The sequence below is a fragment of the Paroedura picta genome, chromosome 4, assembly GCF_049243985.1.
Source record: "Paroedura picta isolate Pp20150507F chromosome 4, Ppicta_v3.0, whole genome shotgun sequence".
Classification (NCBI taxonomy): Eukaryota; Metazoa; Chordata; class Lepidosauria; order Squamata; family Gekkonidae; genus Paroedura; species Paroedura picta.
In genome coordinates, this window is record NC_135372.1 from 65,230,802 (window position 1) to 65,247,887 (window position 17,086).

At 38.3% G+C, this 17,086-nt stretch overlaps 1 protein-coding gene across 30 annotated transcripts in view; it reads right to left on the reverse strand.

Moving 5' to 3' along the window:
- ADGRL2 (adhesion G protein-coupled receptor L2) overlaps nt 1–17,086 on the reverse strand; it is a 219,062-nt gene that overhangs the window by 63,785 nt on the left and 138,191 nt on the right. For all 30 annotated transcript variants that reach the window (XM_077333200.1, XM_077333196.1, XM_077333203.1 and 27 more), the window contains one exon: nt 3,023–3,132. In XM_077333200.1, coding sequence (XP_077189315.1) covers nt 3,023–3,132 — 110 coding nt within the window. The remainder of the gene's footprint in view (nt 1–3,022; nt 3,133–17,086) is intronic.

Consider the following 17,086-nt stretch of genomic DNA (forward strand, 5'->3'; position numbering starts at 1 on the left):
TCAAGCGCTGGATAACAAAGCCTTTCACTGTATTTGGAACTTAGAAAGAGAAGGAAAGATTAAAAATAAGATTAATGTGAATAAGCAGGAACATTCATACAAAGATATAAAGCTCACTGGGACATTATTAGCTTTTTAAAGATTGTCACAAAGATGTGACAATTTATATGACACACAATTAATTTTGAGCCCACTGCTCTTTATACTACCATTTGGGCATTTAGTTTCCTTTCTCAGCTTTGTAAAACCTGGAAATTCAAACTTGCATTTTCACAATAATAAACCCATATTTTGCTGATATATTGCATATATAATATTTTATATTTCTCCAACTATTAAATTAATATCATAACAGTCATATGATTTCATAGAAATTTTTAAAGTAGACATGGGACAGGAACTGTAATTACTAGTGTACAGACAGCCTGACATGTATGTAAGAGAATTCAATTACTAAGCAGCAATATGAATTTTCTTCAAATCTTCCATTATACCGTTCTTTCCTACCCTGTAGGATATAATAAGGTCTCTAATACAGAACAAAGCAATGTCTAAACAAAGTCATACTATACTAAACAAAATAAAAATGCCTAAGTCTTTCATGCATGACTTAGGCATGCTGGACCTAGAGTTTCTTTCGTTATTTTCTCTAGTAGCTTCCAGTAAAATCCCAAAAAGTTGCAAATTGAAATTTTATGCAGTGGGACTATTGAGAAAGGCTATAATCATGCGCCCAGCAACATATGACTAAATGAATTAAATATATGTAAAATCATGTAAGTCAGTGCAGGATCGCAGCCAATATGAGTATATCTAAATATCATGAAGTAAGTAGCATTCTGTTATAATTTGACCTTGCAATACAAACAAGAAAATATTACAATTCACTAAGATTAAGTCACAATCAAAGTCTATCAATTCAAGCTCTGAATCTGTTTCGTGAATCAGAAAAGGTTGATTTCAGCCCTTCCCAAGGCGACTAAGAAGAGTATTATAAGAGCACAAGTAACAAGCAAAATATAAGTTTTATGTATTTTCCAAAGGAGTAAAACAACTATATGTTAAGAGTTCTGCATAGGCAATACCATGCAGCGTATCCTTCTGATAACTGAAAAAGAAACAAATTTCTTTAGAGATAGGAAAACCCAATCAGCAGGACATATCCACACTTGTCTCCCTAAAAATAGCACAGAAAACGATCTGAAATCGGAAAATAACATTTGCATAATTTGGGGGTTTTATTGCCTCATCCTACAGGAACAGGATCAAGACAAATACAAACATCTGGACATTCTGGCCTTGTGCTGGGCTGCCAACTTCCAGCTGGGGCGTGGAGATCTCTCGGAGTTAAAACTTATCTCCAGACTACAGAGATAAATTAGCCTGGAGAAAATGGCCATTTTGGAGGGTGAGCTCCATAGTGATAATCTGCTGAGTCCCCTCCCCTCCCCTCCCCTCGCCCCACATTCCCTGGGGTCCAACCCCAAATCTCCAGGAATTTCCCAACCCAGAGTTGGCATCCTTAGCCGTATGTCTTGAAATTAGTCACTGCCTCTTTCTGGGAATTTAGGAACAGAAATTATGACTTTAATGTAGAAGTGACTTTATGAAACACAACATTTTTTGTTAGATAGGGAAAACAGTATTCCTCCTCCTCAAAAAAAGTATAAAAATGACTACAAGAAGCCACCAATGAAAGACACAGGAGGACGGACACAAATGTCAGCACACACAGTAGGCTTCCAACCTTACTGAAGGCACAGAAAAACAAAATCACAAAAAACGTCCCTTCCTCAATGATACCAGAATACACAACAAGAATAACATGAAAAGACGATGAGTGTTCAGCCTTTGACTCAGTACAGCTAATGCAGTGATTTGGTATTGTGCACTGCCTATATGTTTTAGGTTAGTTTTTTTTTTTTATTTGTGCATAACTAAACAAGTAGACTTGATATTTTTTGTTTTAGGATTTGTACATTCTTCTGATTTTTGATACATGATCAGTGCTAACCCTAAATTGCTACATCTTATGCAAGGTGTGCATTCTCTTTATATACACACCACACACAGAGAAGAACACAAATGTAGTGGTGTTTTTTTAAGTTGGAAGGGCTGCTGTGTATTAAGAACATTAATCTAACATTTATAATAAATGGAAGCACAATCAATGCATTGCTAAAGTTTACTGTTACAAGCAACAACCTTCCTCTAATGGATAATATGAGGCTAAGCGAGAATTTTATTTTGAGGGACGATGTTATGAAGAAGAAAACAAAAGCTTTTCAGAAATGGGATGAATCAGCCCTTTAGAGACAAGGCAGGCAACTCAAATCTCATGGACTTTGCAGATTGGAAGCATCTATAAGAGCACGGAGGGGGGGGGGAGAGAGTTTAAAATCAATTATAGTATAACATGTGCTTGAATCTAATACTTTTAAAGTTGTGGAATTCTGCAAATTAAAATCAATGATTATATGTAAAATGATGTAAAAGTTATCATGAAATGCAAAGCTCATGAGCTTTTATATGAACACTTTAAAAAACCTTACAAAATCAAATAATAATTAGGGAAAGAGTCCCTAAATATTTCCATGGAATACAAACACCCAAGTAACCACAGCGGGGAATCTTTTCAAAAGGCTGAAGATTAAAATGGAAACCAGAGGTTTCTTTAGAAAACTACAAGCCAAGCCAATTTGTTGGGAGCTGGTCTTGGGCAAAAGTACAAATACCTATCTAGTCTTTTGAATAGCTAATTCAAGTTTGTTTTTGTGGAAAATCAACCCTAGTAGCCTTAAAAGCCAAACACTTAAGAACACAGACAGACACTTGGCCAGCATTACATTATGGCTCCTTTCCACACTTTGTGAAGCTAATTGGAGGTCCTAGTTTGTAAGTGCTTCGCATGCATAATAGTTCTCAGGTCATAAACGTATGCTCTTTTTGTGAATGTAGCATGGCTCTGGCATCAACTGTGAAAGCTAGAGGAAGTGAACAAGAACAAATAGCAAGTACTTACTGTAGGGAACACATTCATATTGGACTTCGAGGTATTTGTATGTTCCAGGGCAAGGATCAGGGAACACATCCGACCCAGTAACTACTATACACTGAGTTCGGTTGTTGCATCTGGAAGAGGAAATGGAAAGTAAAACAATTAATTTAACTAAATTACAACAGATACCCTAAGAGAGCCATGATATTACAGCTTGGTCAGAACAGCTTTATCAGTGCTGTGGTGAGCTCAAGGTCACCCAACTGGCTGCACATGGAGGAGTGGGGAATCAAACTTGGCTTGCCAGATTAGAACCACTATACCAATATGGCTCTTATTTTATCTTTACAAGTACACTGTGGGGTGGATCATGTTGAGAGTTTGTGACTGGCTACCCACAGAGCTTCCATAGAAAACTGGATTTGAACTTGGGTTTCCCTGATCCTACCTTGTCACTCTAACATCAGAATCAAATTCCTGTTGAATAACAGATTTGTTTGGTTCTTTTGTGGAAAATCAACCCTAGTAGCTTTAAAAGCTGGATTTTTGTTTTGCCTTTTGGCTTTTTCTATAGTTTACACTGGCTCTCTTTACAGTATATATTCCTTACAGATTTTTCAGTGTCCTTAGTATTTTAAAATACAGTCAGGGAAAGCTGCAGTGCCCTGTAGTAAGAACATCCAGGTAAAAAGTTGACCTGATACATTTTATATAAAGTTAGAGTTATAATCAAAAGCTGTTCATTTGTGTAAGTATGGCATTAACAAACTCTAGACTCGATCATTCCTTTGATGAGTTGATCATTTAAGATTACATTTTTTAAAATGGCTACAGCATGGTTACTCAAAATGAAAACAAAGCAGAACAAAACTAGCTATTGCCCTAAAACCAAAAGAAAGAGGAAAGTAAAAAAGATCGGAAATAGTCTGATGATTAAACAAAGAAATCTTGGCTGATATCCTGGGTGAGTTCTGTTTGTCAGTAAACTGAAGGAAAGGAAGCCAGATCTTAAAATAATAGTCTAGCCTTTGACTTCAGCCGTACATCAATCCCAGCAGTACTAGTTCTTCCCACACTACTGAATACCCTTGCACAAGTTGAAGCGATCTGTCTTGTGTCAAGGAGCTTCTAACATCTGTCTTCTGCCAACAGGTGCAAGATCAAGCTATATTTTAAATTCATGCTGCTGTGCAAATATTAAAGCCAGACTAACGGCAACATTTCCATATGACTTGAAAACCCCTTACCCACCTCCCTCTCTACTCAACGGCTTTGTTTTAGAATACTGTTGAAAGCATCAGAAATAGTGCCGATTTCTTTCACAGTTGGTAACACTTTAGATCTCAGCCTAAGAGTGTTTTCTGTATCTGTGATACCGTTGCAGTAATTAGCAATGCTATCAAATTTCTTATTTCTTCTGGTTTGTCATGAACAACAACAAAATCACCGTTTTGATTTTGTGAGAATCAAACACCAAGGCTCTATTCTGTACCAACGGCTATTTCCTCATGCCAGATTTCCCTGCGTATATCAACACACTGTGCAAGGCTATTTTCCATCAATTGCATCCTACTTTATATAAATGGCATAAATTGGGATAAAATAGCATAAAAGAAAGCAACATACCTGGAATACAAATAATAAAAATTGGCAGAAGGAAAGGCATAAAGAAACTTTCATTTTAAAAGTTTCTACCCATTATAGCTGTGAGTGTGTGGACAATTCCTGGTAAAATCTCAGAAGCAAAAAGAGTAGAACATAGTTTCATAGGTCTATATCGCTCCTTGTCCTGTTTTCTATTATTAGACAGAGCACAATACATTATTTTAAATAGCATATTTTCCTGCTGAAACAGAATGTTTTGAGGCTTTCTGAGAGGTTCAAAGTATTTGCTCTGTGTAACTGTAATGCCACATGTATGCTGAAAACAACAGGACCTCTAAAACAGCTGATCATAGCAGCATTCATTAAAGGGACTTCTGCTTAATCGTTCTATTTTAAAAAGGAAGTTACTGATGCTAGTTCATTCATACACATGCTAGTTTCCATTTCAGCTATGACAGCTCTGCAGTGATACTTTCAGAAATGTGGTTGCATATTAAATGAAAATATATAACAGATCTTCATGTATATTAGGAGAACGACTGAAGATGGCGCCGTAACATCTGGGCTTCTGTCCGGCTCTTAAGCCATGCTGAGGGTCAGGAGCAACCGCACCTGGCTGACCTGAGCAGATACGCAAATCTGCTCGCCGGTCGCCCCAGGAACCGGGAACGGCATCCTGAGGGTCCTACAGATCCGTGGAGAGGGAGGAGACGAAGCTCTCCGGATCAACCGCGGCATGTGCTTATGGTCATGATGGCGCCCTTGTCGTAAATAACTTTCTAAGCCTGAAACGACCAGCTGACCCTACATTCTTCCCTGATCATTTTTTACTAGACTGACAGGAGCTGGAGTCTACAACAGTAAAGATTGAAAGCTTTCTGGCTTTTCCTTTTCTTTCCCTTTTCTTTCCCCACAAGCTCTTCCCCCCCACCCCTCCTCAACCAATTTACAAGTGAATTCCTTCTTTCGTCGAGTGTTAGGCTCCCAGCTAATTATACCCACCAACCAAACAAAGAGAGAGCTTAAGAAAAAAGAGACTTTAAAGCTTTGCTGGAGAGAGTTCAGTGGGGGAAGCTGACTTGATACGGAGATCGACAAACTGATAATTTGGGATCGCTCGTGCTCCTGCAAGACCTCACGAGACTTTCTGTTTATACTCTGTGACTGCCTAGAACTATGGAAAAATTAACTAAGGCACAGCTTTTCCATTTGTTATGCGAAGGGAACTCAAAGATACTGAAAGCAGTCAATAAGGTGGAAAAGGAAATCCGAGGGACTAAGGGGGAGCTTTTGGATGGAGCCGACGATCTGGAAAGAGCAGTTGATGAGGGCACAGCTCAGTCAACAATACAAACGAGAATTCAATGTCTGGAAGTTAATCAACAGGAGGGGGAGAGAGCTAGAGACGTAAAAATCCAAAGCACCTTGGAAGAACCTGGGAAAACAGATTTAAGGAAGGAAAGCACCGAAAACCTGGAAGTCTATTTAGAGCAGGAAGTTATTTGGATCAGCAAAATAAAAAGAGTCTATTCAAAGGTGACAGCACGCAAAAAGCTATCAGGAGATATCTCTGTGTGACCAGAGGAAGAGATCCAGATTGATAAAGTATACAGAGCCTACTTAAAGGTGACTGCAAGCAAGAATCAAGCAAGAGACTTCTTTGGCCCTGACAGAAGGACAATCAGAAATACTCTACTATGGAAAAAAACACAATTTAATTTTCTGCGACCACCTGAAGGATGTGTTGAACAGTGGAGCATTCTCCTGGTTTCCTGTGGGGAAGACAGCGGCGGTAACTCTTAGGATAGGACCAATATATGAAGGGAACTGACTTTATATCATCTAAGACAATAATAGTATATATTCTTATAATAGATTATACTCTTATATGTATCAACAATTACTCTGCCAAGAAAGATGGTAATAACTTCTAGATCAGGATCAATATGTGATGGGAACTGAATAACTGAATATGTATGTTAAAAGAGGATGGCAAACCATATCAGCTGGTCGCTTTTTTTCTCTTTACTTTTCTGTAAACGCTTCATATAATAATAAATAATAAAATTATATATATATATATATATATATATATATATATATATATATATATATATATATATATATATATATAAAAGATCTTCATGTATTCAATTATAGGTACTATACTTTTCCGGATCTATGTATACTGGCTGCTATAATGCATCACATGTGTATCCAATAGAAGTGTCAGTCTCCTGTTGAGACTTGTGGGTTCCCTCCATTTCCAGTCTACAGAGAACAGTTCCCCTTGAGAAAATGGATGCTTTGGAAGGCAGTCTTGGTGGTCTCTATTACACTGTATTCCAATGAGATTCCTGTTCTCCCCAGACTCTACCCAAAACCTTTTCAGGACCAACCTGTAGATGGCAATCCTAATGCCTGGTCCTTGGGCTTAGCTGCCAAACATACCCGTTTACACAGTACAAATCTGCAGGCCTCAAATGAGAACTGGATTAGTGAACAAAATTTTTTTAAATGAATGCCCTCTGAATCACTATATTAGCAGCATCACTTGTTTGTTCTGAAAAGACTTGAACATGTATATCAAGGTACATCTTGTCTGAGCCAGTTCAGAATATCATGTTTTTTTGTGGGTCTGACCAAGATTGTGATGGACCTAATTCAAGAAAAATAATATAGACTGTAACTAGTTGTTTGCACTGAGCCTTTCTGTGGGGGCAGGGGCTTGTTAGGGGAAGATAGGTACAGTCTGACTATACTACAGTGACAAGCAGGGGCTCAAGCAGAGTTATCTGAAGCTCAGCTCCTCAAAGACAGAGGTCCTATGGCTAGGCAGGATTTAAAAACCTGATCAATAAACACTGCACCTAATTAAGATTTCTCAATGAAGCAGAATAGTGTAAAACAATCAAACAACCCCCCCCCCCCTCAGCTATATTAGCTAGCGGGGGGGGACAAAAATATTATTTGTTTTGAGTAAGGAAAATCTTGGTGAACACCTAGCAGTATTACACTAAACACAAAACTAATGTAATGTGCCGCAATTTAGAAGTCAGGAGCCAATGCTCTGGCAAACTAACATATAATATAAATCTTTGGGAATATTTCTATATGTATAAGTTAGGCACTGCTGATATTTCTGCCTGGAAAATTTACACGTGTTGGATGAAATGGCTAGTTCAGAATTCAAGATCTTTGTCTACATTATCATTGCCCTATAACTTTTTGTTCATGGTTATAACTGCCCTCAAATTCCATACAAAAGAAACAGCTTTCGGAGATATAAAGTTTATGGGAATGTTGGGAATATAATTTCCTCTTGTTGCAAAATTAAGATGCAGTGTTCAGAAATACTGGGGACATTATGTCCTTGAAATGGACACAATGGGTTGAGTTGGACTGAACTGAACTGGAAAAATTCCATTTTGCTATTAGAACTCTTTTTTAAAAAAACTCTAAACCAAATGATATCTACCTGCATTAACATGCTTCTACCCGGAGAGGAACAAGGACTTCTAATCTGGTGAGCTGGGTTTGATTCCCCACTCCTCCTCCATATGCAACCAGCTGGGCGACCTGGGGCTTGTCACAGTGCTGATAAAGCTGTTCTGACCGAGCAATAATATCAGGGCTCTCTCAGCCTCATCTACCTGCCAGGGTGTCTGTTGTGTGGAGAGGAAAGGGAAGGTGATTATAAGCCACTTTTAGACTCCTCCTGGTAGAGAAAAGTGACATATAAAAACCAACTATCCTCCTTAATTTGGAATCCTATTTATTTTCATAGAGCGTACGCATTTATGCAGCCCAGGATACCTCAATTTCATTAGATCTTGGAAGCTAAGCAGGGTTGGCTCTGGTTAGTATTTGGATGGGAGACCTCCAAGGAATACCAGGGTCAAGGCTCAGAGTTGGGCAATGAAAAACCACCTGTGAACATCTCTTGCCTTCAAAATTCTATGGGGTCTCCATAAGTCAGCTTTGACTTGATGACACTTTCTACCACACAGCCTTACACAGACATCTCTTTCTCTGCTACAGTTGCAGACATACAATTACACATGTACTCTGAACCTATTCGAAAGTAATGGTTAGAGGACTTTACATATTTCATGTATATAGTAAAACATTTTTCATTTAAATACAAATGAAAAAAAGTTCAGTTTTTCTGGTACAGATATGTCCCTGTGGGAAAACTGAAACCGAAAGTGGTCAGTTAATTAACAGCTCCAGCAAGATACCGAACTTGGTTCACCTCAGATGAATGATTGTGCAAATGCAGGAGTAGGCTCTTCATACTTCAGATCAAGAAGGTCCCAGAAAAGCAAATTGGTCTTTCACCTGCTGTTAAATCTGCCCACTTCATGTTTATCCCAGCATACTGTGCAAGTTCATCCTCCCGCGCTTAGCTTTAAAAGCGGCCCTATTTCCATTATAATTTGTTTGTGTTCCCGCTGTAATCTCGATTCGTACAATTCCCAACAAATTGCTTTTGCTCTCCTTTTGATTATCTTATGCTCATTATTACACTTTACGAAGTGAAAAGTATGGAGATGAGATTCCACGCGTAATCTATTTGTGTGAGGTGCTTTAATCAATAGTCTTGCTCTGCTGATTAAGGAGAGGCTTCTGTTTTGGCAAGATAACATTAGTTTCTCCTGTCATGCTCCAAAAGCCATTGGGAATCTTCAGCAGATCATTAGATATGCTACAATAAAGCTTTGGTGCATTCCCGTTTCTTTCTTAAATTACTTCTTCACTGTCCTATCATTCCCCATCACCGTTGGCACTGCATTATTATTACAGCTCCCCTGAAACTTGCACTAGAGCTATGTCTCCAGGCCATAGGATGCCATTTTCAATTGAGGCTTCTGCTTGAAAATATAAATTAAGAAAATTTCATTATCTCCTGCCAGGGGCCATTATTCACCACTGTTCTAGGGAAGATTAAAAATGTAAAATCTACAGACTTGAACAAATACTCAAACATTAAAATGAAAAGCTTGGTATATCAAGACAAGACAAGCAAGCTGAAAGTAGCGCTAAAATTTGGAAAACTGCACACTAGAATGTTTTCACGTATAATTGTTTCAAGAGAAGTACAGAAGATCGATGAAATATATAGAGTGAACATTTATGCACATTAATGCTGGAATGATCCTTATACAATTAGATCTGTTTGTCATATTGTATTTTAATTGCTTAAGCTATTGTGGATTCAATGAAATAACTTTGAATATTATAATCTGCTGAAGATGCTGATGGGATATCAATTCCTATAATCTCCTACCCCATCACCCTGCTGTTTAAAGAAAATAATTATAGTGCTTTGGCTTTCCTAGATGAAATAATTCAATTTTATAGAATTAAATATTATATATACTATATATATTTAATCAGAATTCCACCTTTTCCCCCAACAACTCCTGTAGGTATAACAGCTACATAGGAGTCCAATTTGCAGAAGGCTTAGATTTTCCCCATCTTTTGTGTCGTGCATAGTATTTGTGCAAAATAGTGAGTTGAACACACAATATCCAACTTAGGCCTAGACTACTTAGCATATACTCAGACTTAAGCACACACAGGCACCCTATTGTTCAACACTGTCTTCTTCAACTGACATTAACTCACAGAACAGAAGGCTCTTTTCATAATGCTGATATATGCGGTCCCATAAGTAGAGAAGTGAGAAGCTGAACCTGAGGTCTTCCAAATGCAACATAGCAGTAAGTCACATCACCTAAAAGCTTCTTGGTTTGATGCCATTGTTATAGCAATAGAAGCCAAACCAAACAAAAAGTCCAAACAACTGATTTGGAGACCACTAAGAATTAGTGATTACAGTTTCTGTAGTGTAGATACCAAAATGCATCTCACACTCTTTGGGTGTGGGTTTAGTCAACATTACTGTCACAACTAATAGCAGGAACAAAACTCAACACTCAAACAACACACAAACCAGAAGTTCAGCAGGAGGAGGGTCTTCAGGGTATGTGGAGAGCCTTGTGAATAAATTTAATGCTGTGAGAAAACTGCAGTTGCAGGGCTTTTTTTAAAAATAATGATTTGTTGAACCTTAGTAATCACTATATAAATATAACATTAGGAACTAAATGTAGTGTAATTAATATGGCAAAGGAGGTGTTCCATAGTAATGATCCAATTTGTCATAATTAATTAAATAATACTGCTTGTGGCATGGCAGCATTGTACAGTTCTTGAAATTAAAACTCATTATATTAGAAATCGTTGATTTTAAATGCCAAAACTACAGCTACGATTTTAAAAACAATTCAAATAAATCTAGTGCTTTAAAAAAAACTATTTTTTTCTGGTTAGTTTTATAAAATCAATCAAGGCACCTCTAGATAGGATTTCTGCAACTTGCTGTACGCAGGCCTACCCTTATTCCTTGATCCGGAAACTACAACTGGTGCAGAACGCTGAGGCCACTAATACACCTTGGAGATCTCATATCCGGACATTACTCCCAACAACTCAGCTGGCTCCCAATTGAATTCTGGATCAGGCTTAAGGTTTTTGTTCTCACCTTCAAGGCCATACGCTGTCTGGGCCCAGTGAACCTGAGAGATTGTCTCTCTATCTACACCCCCAAAAGAACACTACACTCCACAAACACCAACCGGCTAGTGATCTCTGGCCCCAAAGAAGTATGTCAGTCCTCAACAAGGGCCTTAGCTTTCTCTGCGCTGGCCCCTACCTGGTGGAACGAGCTCCCTGAAGAGATCAGGTCCCTGCCTGAACGCTCACAATTTTGCAGGGCTTGCAAAAGGGAGATCCTCCACCAGGTATTCGCTTGAGTCCGACTGACCCAATAATGTCTTGCTGGTTCCCCCCCCCCCCAGACACCCCCTCCATGTCCTGAAGCAGCCTGACCTCACTGGGGATTGTTGTTCCATTTGAATTGTCAATCTCACAGATCTATATAAACAGACATGCAATAATGATGTGCTTTTTCAGCTATAATTCTCAGCTCAATTAAATTTATTTTAGAACAGCATCTTCAAGTTTTCCTATTTTCCTGCTGTTGCAATGAATGAAGATTGTCCAGTGACAGAGGGGTAGCTGCGGGGAGGGGTTTGCCTTAAAATACCCTTTTGCCAAGCATTTTCAATACATTATCTGGTTGAATTGCTGAAATATTTTCACTCTACAAACAGAATGTTCAGGTTTCCATTTTCATTGTCCAGGCCATTTCTTTGATGAGTTAAGTATGTCTATGCCAAACAGAATTAAATAAATTCACAAAATTTATCAGATTTTACCATTAATATTTAAAAAGGTTAAACTTTGGTTAGTGCCTGTCCAATGTAGAAACAATGTTGTACAATTTCTAAATGTATGTCCAACCACATATACTCAAGGCTAAGCACATGTATAAGAGTTATTGTGTCTCCTATAGTGAACTAAAATAAGTCCAAACAAATCTGTTCCATGTTAGGATTTTGAGAATATATTATATACACCCTTGGTAAGTACTCTTCATTTGCTTAATATTCCAATGTCAGAGCTTGACATTGGTTCTTTCAAGAATTAGATCCAGAACTTCCCTTCAGTGTAAGGGATCTATAATAGAACATGTTAAGTATAAAGTGCTGTTGACTATGAATGGAAAATGCTTTCTTCACTAGGTGAATAAGTGTAAAAAGATACTTGAGACAATGTAAGGATAGGGTTTGATCTCAAAGAGTACATCTTGTAATAAGAATTGGGCGCTGATGCTTTGTATTTTAAAAATTTAGCTGCAGACTGGAGTGTGTAACACACACACACACTGACAGAAAAAAATCTGCTAACTACTGAAAAATACTGATATAGCATTTTAAGGAAGAAATATAAGTTAATAACACACCCTAAAAGAGAGAGTAGCAAATGATTTTCTTTCCCGCACAGATACTATTGAATAGGCAATAAACATACTAACCAGTATCTAAAGAAATGCATGGTTCTGAGCAATGTGGGGCATGTATTTCTTAAACTTATCCTTCTATGTAGGTACCTCCTAAAAAGAACGAGAGAGGAGAAACTGGCAATTTGGTATTTAAGTGTTCATAATAGGCTTAAAAGTTTTACAAATCAATCTCTTTTTTCTCTTCTTGTTGTAATGTAATTCTCTGAGTAATAACTGGTGCCCAGATGTACAATGCCAATGGTATCGTGATTTTTCTTTTATACGTAGTAATTTGCATAGATTTTGAATATATCTTCAAACGGCCTTAAAAGCTCCTTTAATGAGCAAAATAAGCAATTTTTAAAGCAACATCACTAATTTGTTAGTAAAACCTTCAATAAGTTAGACGCCTTGATAATTCTGAGCAATTTTACAAGACCTTTGGGTCAGTTTAATGCAAATTAGGCCCAACTCGCTCAGAGTCTTATTAATCCAGCCCAACTTTCATTTGCAGAAATGCACATTCAACATAAAAGTAGCTTAGTTTTAGGAGCAAAATAAGACATATTTATTTACAGTGAAGACCACTGAGACCCACATAATTTCACAGGGTCATCATGTCTCAACATATTTCTGGGACCACATGATTGCAGGTACACAGAGATAGCAACTGTGCATACATTTATTCAAGTGCCTGTAGGATACCTGGAATCTCAAAACCTCATCTTGGATAATTAAAATATATTTCTATATATTGGGGCCAGTGTCAATTAGGACCAATTACTTATGAAAACATTCACCTACTGCAGTTTTCACATATAGAACAATCACTTCCCATTTTGACAAGGGAAATGGGAAATCGCTATGGGATGTCCTAGTTAAGATTTAAATTAGCAAGAACGTTACCAGGCCATATAGAAGATACAGCATAATAAGACATGACCTTGCAGAACCTTGGAGGCAATCTGAATTTCTCCCCCCCCCCTATAACCCGTTAATTATCTACAAAAGTTACCAGCCCTTTTGTGGCAGGTTATTTTTCTTTAAGTAGTGAGGGGGGAGAAGGGGAGGGGGTGGGCTTCTAAATATTTAATTAGTTGCATGATGCGATAACGGCAGCACATGCAAAGCGCTTCTTTTCTCAGACCATGCTCCTCCTAATTATGCTCAAATTTAGATTGGTCATCGCAAACCCTGGCGCTTGTAATTATTTATTCCTTAAAGATCTTTCCATGGAGAAATATTTTTACTCTCATGGCTCTGGTTTTCCCTAAATGGCTCTTCTTGCCCATTAATTACCCTCTCAGAGTATTATAGTCAGTAATGAAGCAAAAGCGGGAGGGAAGGAGGAAAATCAAAACATAAAACCCTTTGTTTGTAGCCTGAGCCAGTTCCTGAGGGCAAAAATATTTCTTTCTGTTAAATAACCCATTGGGGGGGGGGTTCTCTTTGGGGGTCTATTTATCAGCCTCGGTTGTGAGCATCTGCATTATATTTATATTGATATGATGATATATTACAGCACATTCCAATATACAGTCAAACTGAACTTTAAATGCAGCTGGGACATAAGATGACTGATCTCAAGGCATTCTCTAATGATAGGATTTTTTTTCTTTTCTTTCTTCTACTGATTAGATTGCAATCTGAGACCAGAATGTCATGACTGCCCCCCCCCTTCCCCATAACTTTCCAATCATGGCTTTAAAGGTATAAATGTCAAACTGGTGGCTAATAAGTAACTGAAAGGCTTTTAATTTCATCTCCTGGGCTCCCCAACCTCATGCGCACCATGTGGTTTAAAACATGCGACAGTAGTAGTGTCCCCCTGGAGCAGTCGATAATCAACTAAATAGTGGCGGTGTCATTTTCTATTAAAATGTATCTCTGAATTTTATGCTACAAGTACTTTTTTCCCTGGGGGGAGAGGAAGCAAGCTACAAAAGAGCTGTTGTTCATCAGCCACCATAGTGTCTGGATATAATTAGCATCTGGAAAGTTTGTAAAGGTTCCAGGTGTAATACTCCCTCTCAAAAGGTATCTTTTCACTCTTGCAACTCAAAGGAGTTCAGTTGTTTCAAGAAAGAGGGGAGATTAGGTTGCTTCTCTGAATGTGTTCTACTAGAATCTGCCATGAGCAACTGACAAAAATGGCAGATTTGTATTGATTTTTTTTTAAGGCAGACTGTATTGCCTTTTAAAACAAATCTTTGGAAATTAGTACTTTGGTGCCCTCTTTCTCTGAGAAGCATGTTAAAAAAATGCCAGAAACCTGCAAAGAGACTGACGGGCTCACTGCTATCAACTCCCAACTAATCTTTAATCAAGATGGAAATATTTATAATCCAATCCTTTTTACCAAATTGCCTGCCACTGCAAGAGCTTCATATGCTTGTACAATTAAACCCCCCACATTAGCTAGACATAATACTGTATTACATTGGATGCAATGAAATAAGCACTGGGTTGACAGCAGGAAGTAGCTGATAAGAAAGCAACAAGGCATTGCTGATGGCATTCATGATAACTGAATGCTAACTCATATGTATTTAGACTTACAGCCTGTTACCCAAAGAGCTGTTTAAAAAGTGCAACTACACTGAGGGATCTTTATACTATATGTTAGTCACAAAGGCAAAAGAATTATCTCAGAATGTTAAGTATACAGAGAGTGACAGTTTTTCAAGCTCTCTCTGATACTAACAGTGGTATAACACACGCTTGACAGCGGATACATTTGAAATGAGAAATGACCTATGGGTAATTGTACCACTGATTTCACTGCCTGAAAGTTACCATCATGCAGATGTGCACATAAGTGAATATTCTTCCAGAACAAGATAAAGAGTGAACCCCACCTGCCTCATTGCTGCACACAGAAACAGTTCCTCATACAAGTCCTAAGGTTGAGGACAGGCATATGATTTATGCTGGAACAATAGCTTTGCCGAGTTGGTAAAATTCCTAGATTAAAGACATGTTCAACATCATTACCCCTTCTGGCTGGAATTCACAGCAAGAAAGCAATATCACAACAGCAAGGTTAAAGATAAGGCTTGCACCCCCTGTCACTAATAAAATAATACGGTTTTTATACTTCCAGTGTATATATCTTGGTGAAATGAAATAGAAGAAGAAGAAGAGTTGGTTCTTATATGCCGCTTTTCCCTACCCGAAGGAGGCTCAAAGCGGCTTACAGTCACCTTCCCATTCCTCTCCCCACAACAGACACCCTGTGGGGTGGGTGAGGCTGAGAGAGCGCTGATATCACTGCCCGGTCAGAACAGTTTTATCAGTACCGTGGCGAGCCCAAGGTCACCCAGCTGGTTGCATGTGGGGGAGCGCAGAATCGAACCTGGCATGCCAGATTAGAAGTCCGCACTCCTAACCACTACACCAAACTGGCTCTCTACTAGTTCAACTCGGGACTTCCAGCCTCCCCAAAGTCTAGGGGAGTGAGAAGGGGTTGTAAGTGAATATGCTAGCTAGACATTATTATTACCATTTACATGTAGTAAAAGTTTTAAATATGTAGATGTTATATTCTGAGACACTATATTTCATGTTCAGGCATTTTTAAATGCAAATTTCTCCCACAGATACTCAGCTATTTATCCTTGATTACTGTGACAAAACTAAGAACAGCTGCATCCAGGGTATTCAGCATGAGCAGGAAGTAAAGACTGTAGTGGAGAGGCCCTCAATGTGGTTCCTGTGGGTACCAAGACACCCTCCCAACACCTTTCCTAGTGCCTGCCAAGTAGTTATAGAATGTGGGCAGGCCCACGGGTGGCTTTTGTCCTGCAGGGTTGATGACTGCCCAATGGATATATGATTGACTATGCAGATGTCTAAAGATGCCACCATAGCACAAGGATCTTCACTGTGTGACAAGGTATGCAAGAAACTGATTTAAAACAACATGCTCATTTTAAAAGGCATCCTTTAAAATAAAGCTTCTGCCTGAAACGCTAAAGAGTTACTATTAGAGTTATGCATAATCTCATTCCCGGACCTATCGCCAAAGATGCAGAAAAAATCAGGATTATGTTTTCATTATAACCTGGAGATGGAGATTATGCTTGCACTCACCACTGTGGGTCTGAATTCCAAAGGGACCCACAAGCTCCAAAAAACTGGAGATATCTTATCTAGTGCTTTCTGCTCCTCTGCAAAAGTAAAATAATAAAATAACACCCACGTCAGAGATGCATTAGTAGTGTTGGAATGATCTTTAAAACATGTACCCCTTACATTTCAGAGATGATGGCATTGTAGAGGAACTGGAAAACACAAAAGACTAGAGATGCTTTCTTCAACATCTGAAGCAGTTCATAACGTTCTTGATGTTAGGCAATAATTCCTAGTATAGCCCAAATAAATACTTTTACTACCCAGACTTCTTTCAAAATTTGAAGGTCTCATGAAGTGAATCAGGGAATAAAACACTGTAACAATCTTAATTAAAAATGAAGCAGTCAAAGCAAACATATGTTTGAACATAAGATTTAAAGAATATGTAACTATAATTCTTCAATAGCATTATTATGCTAGCAGACAAAGTTGAC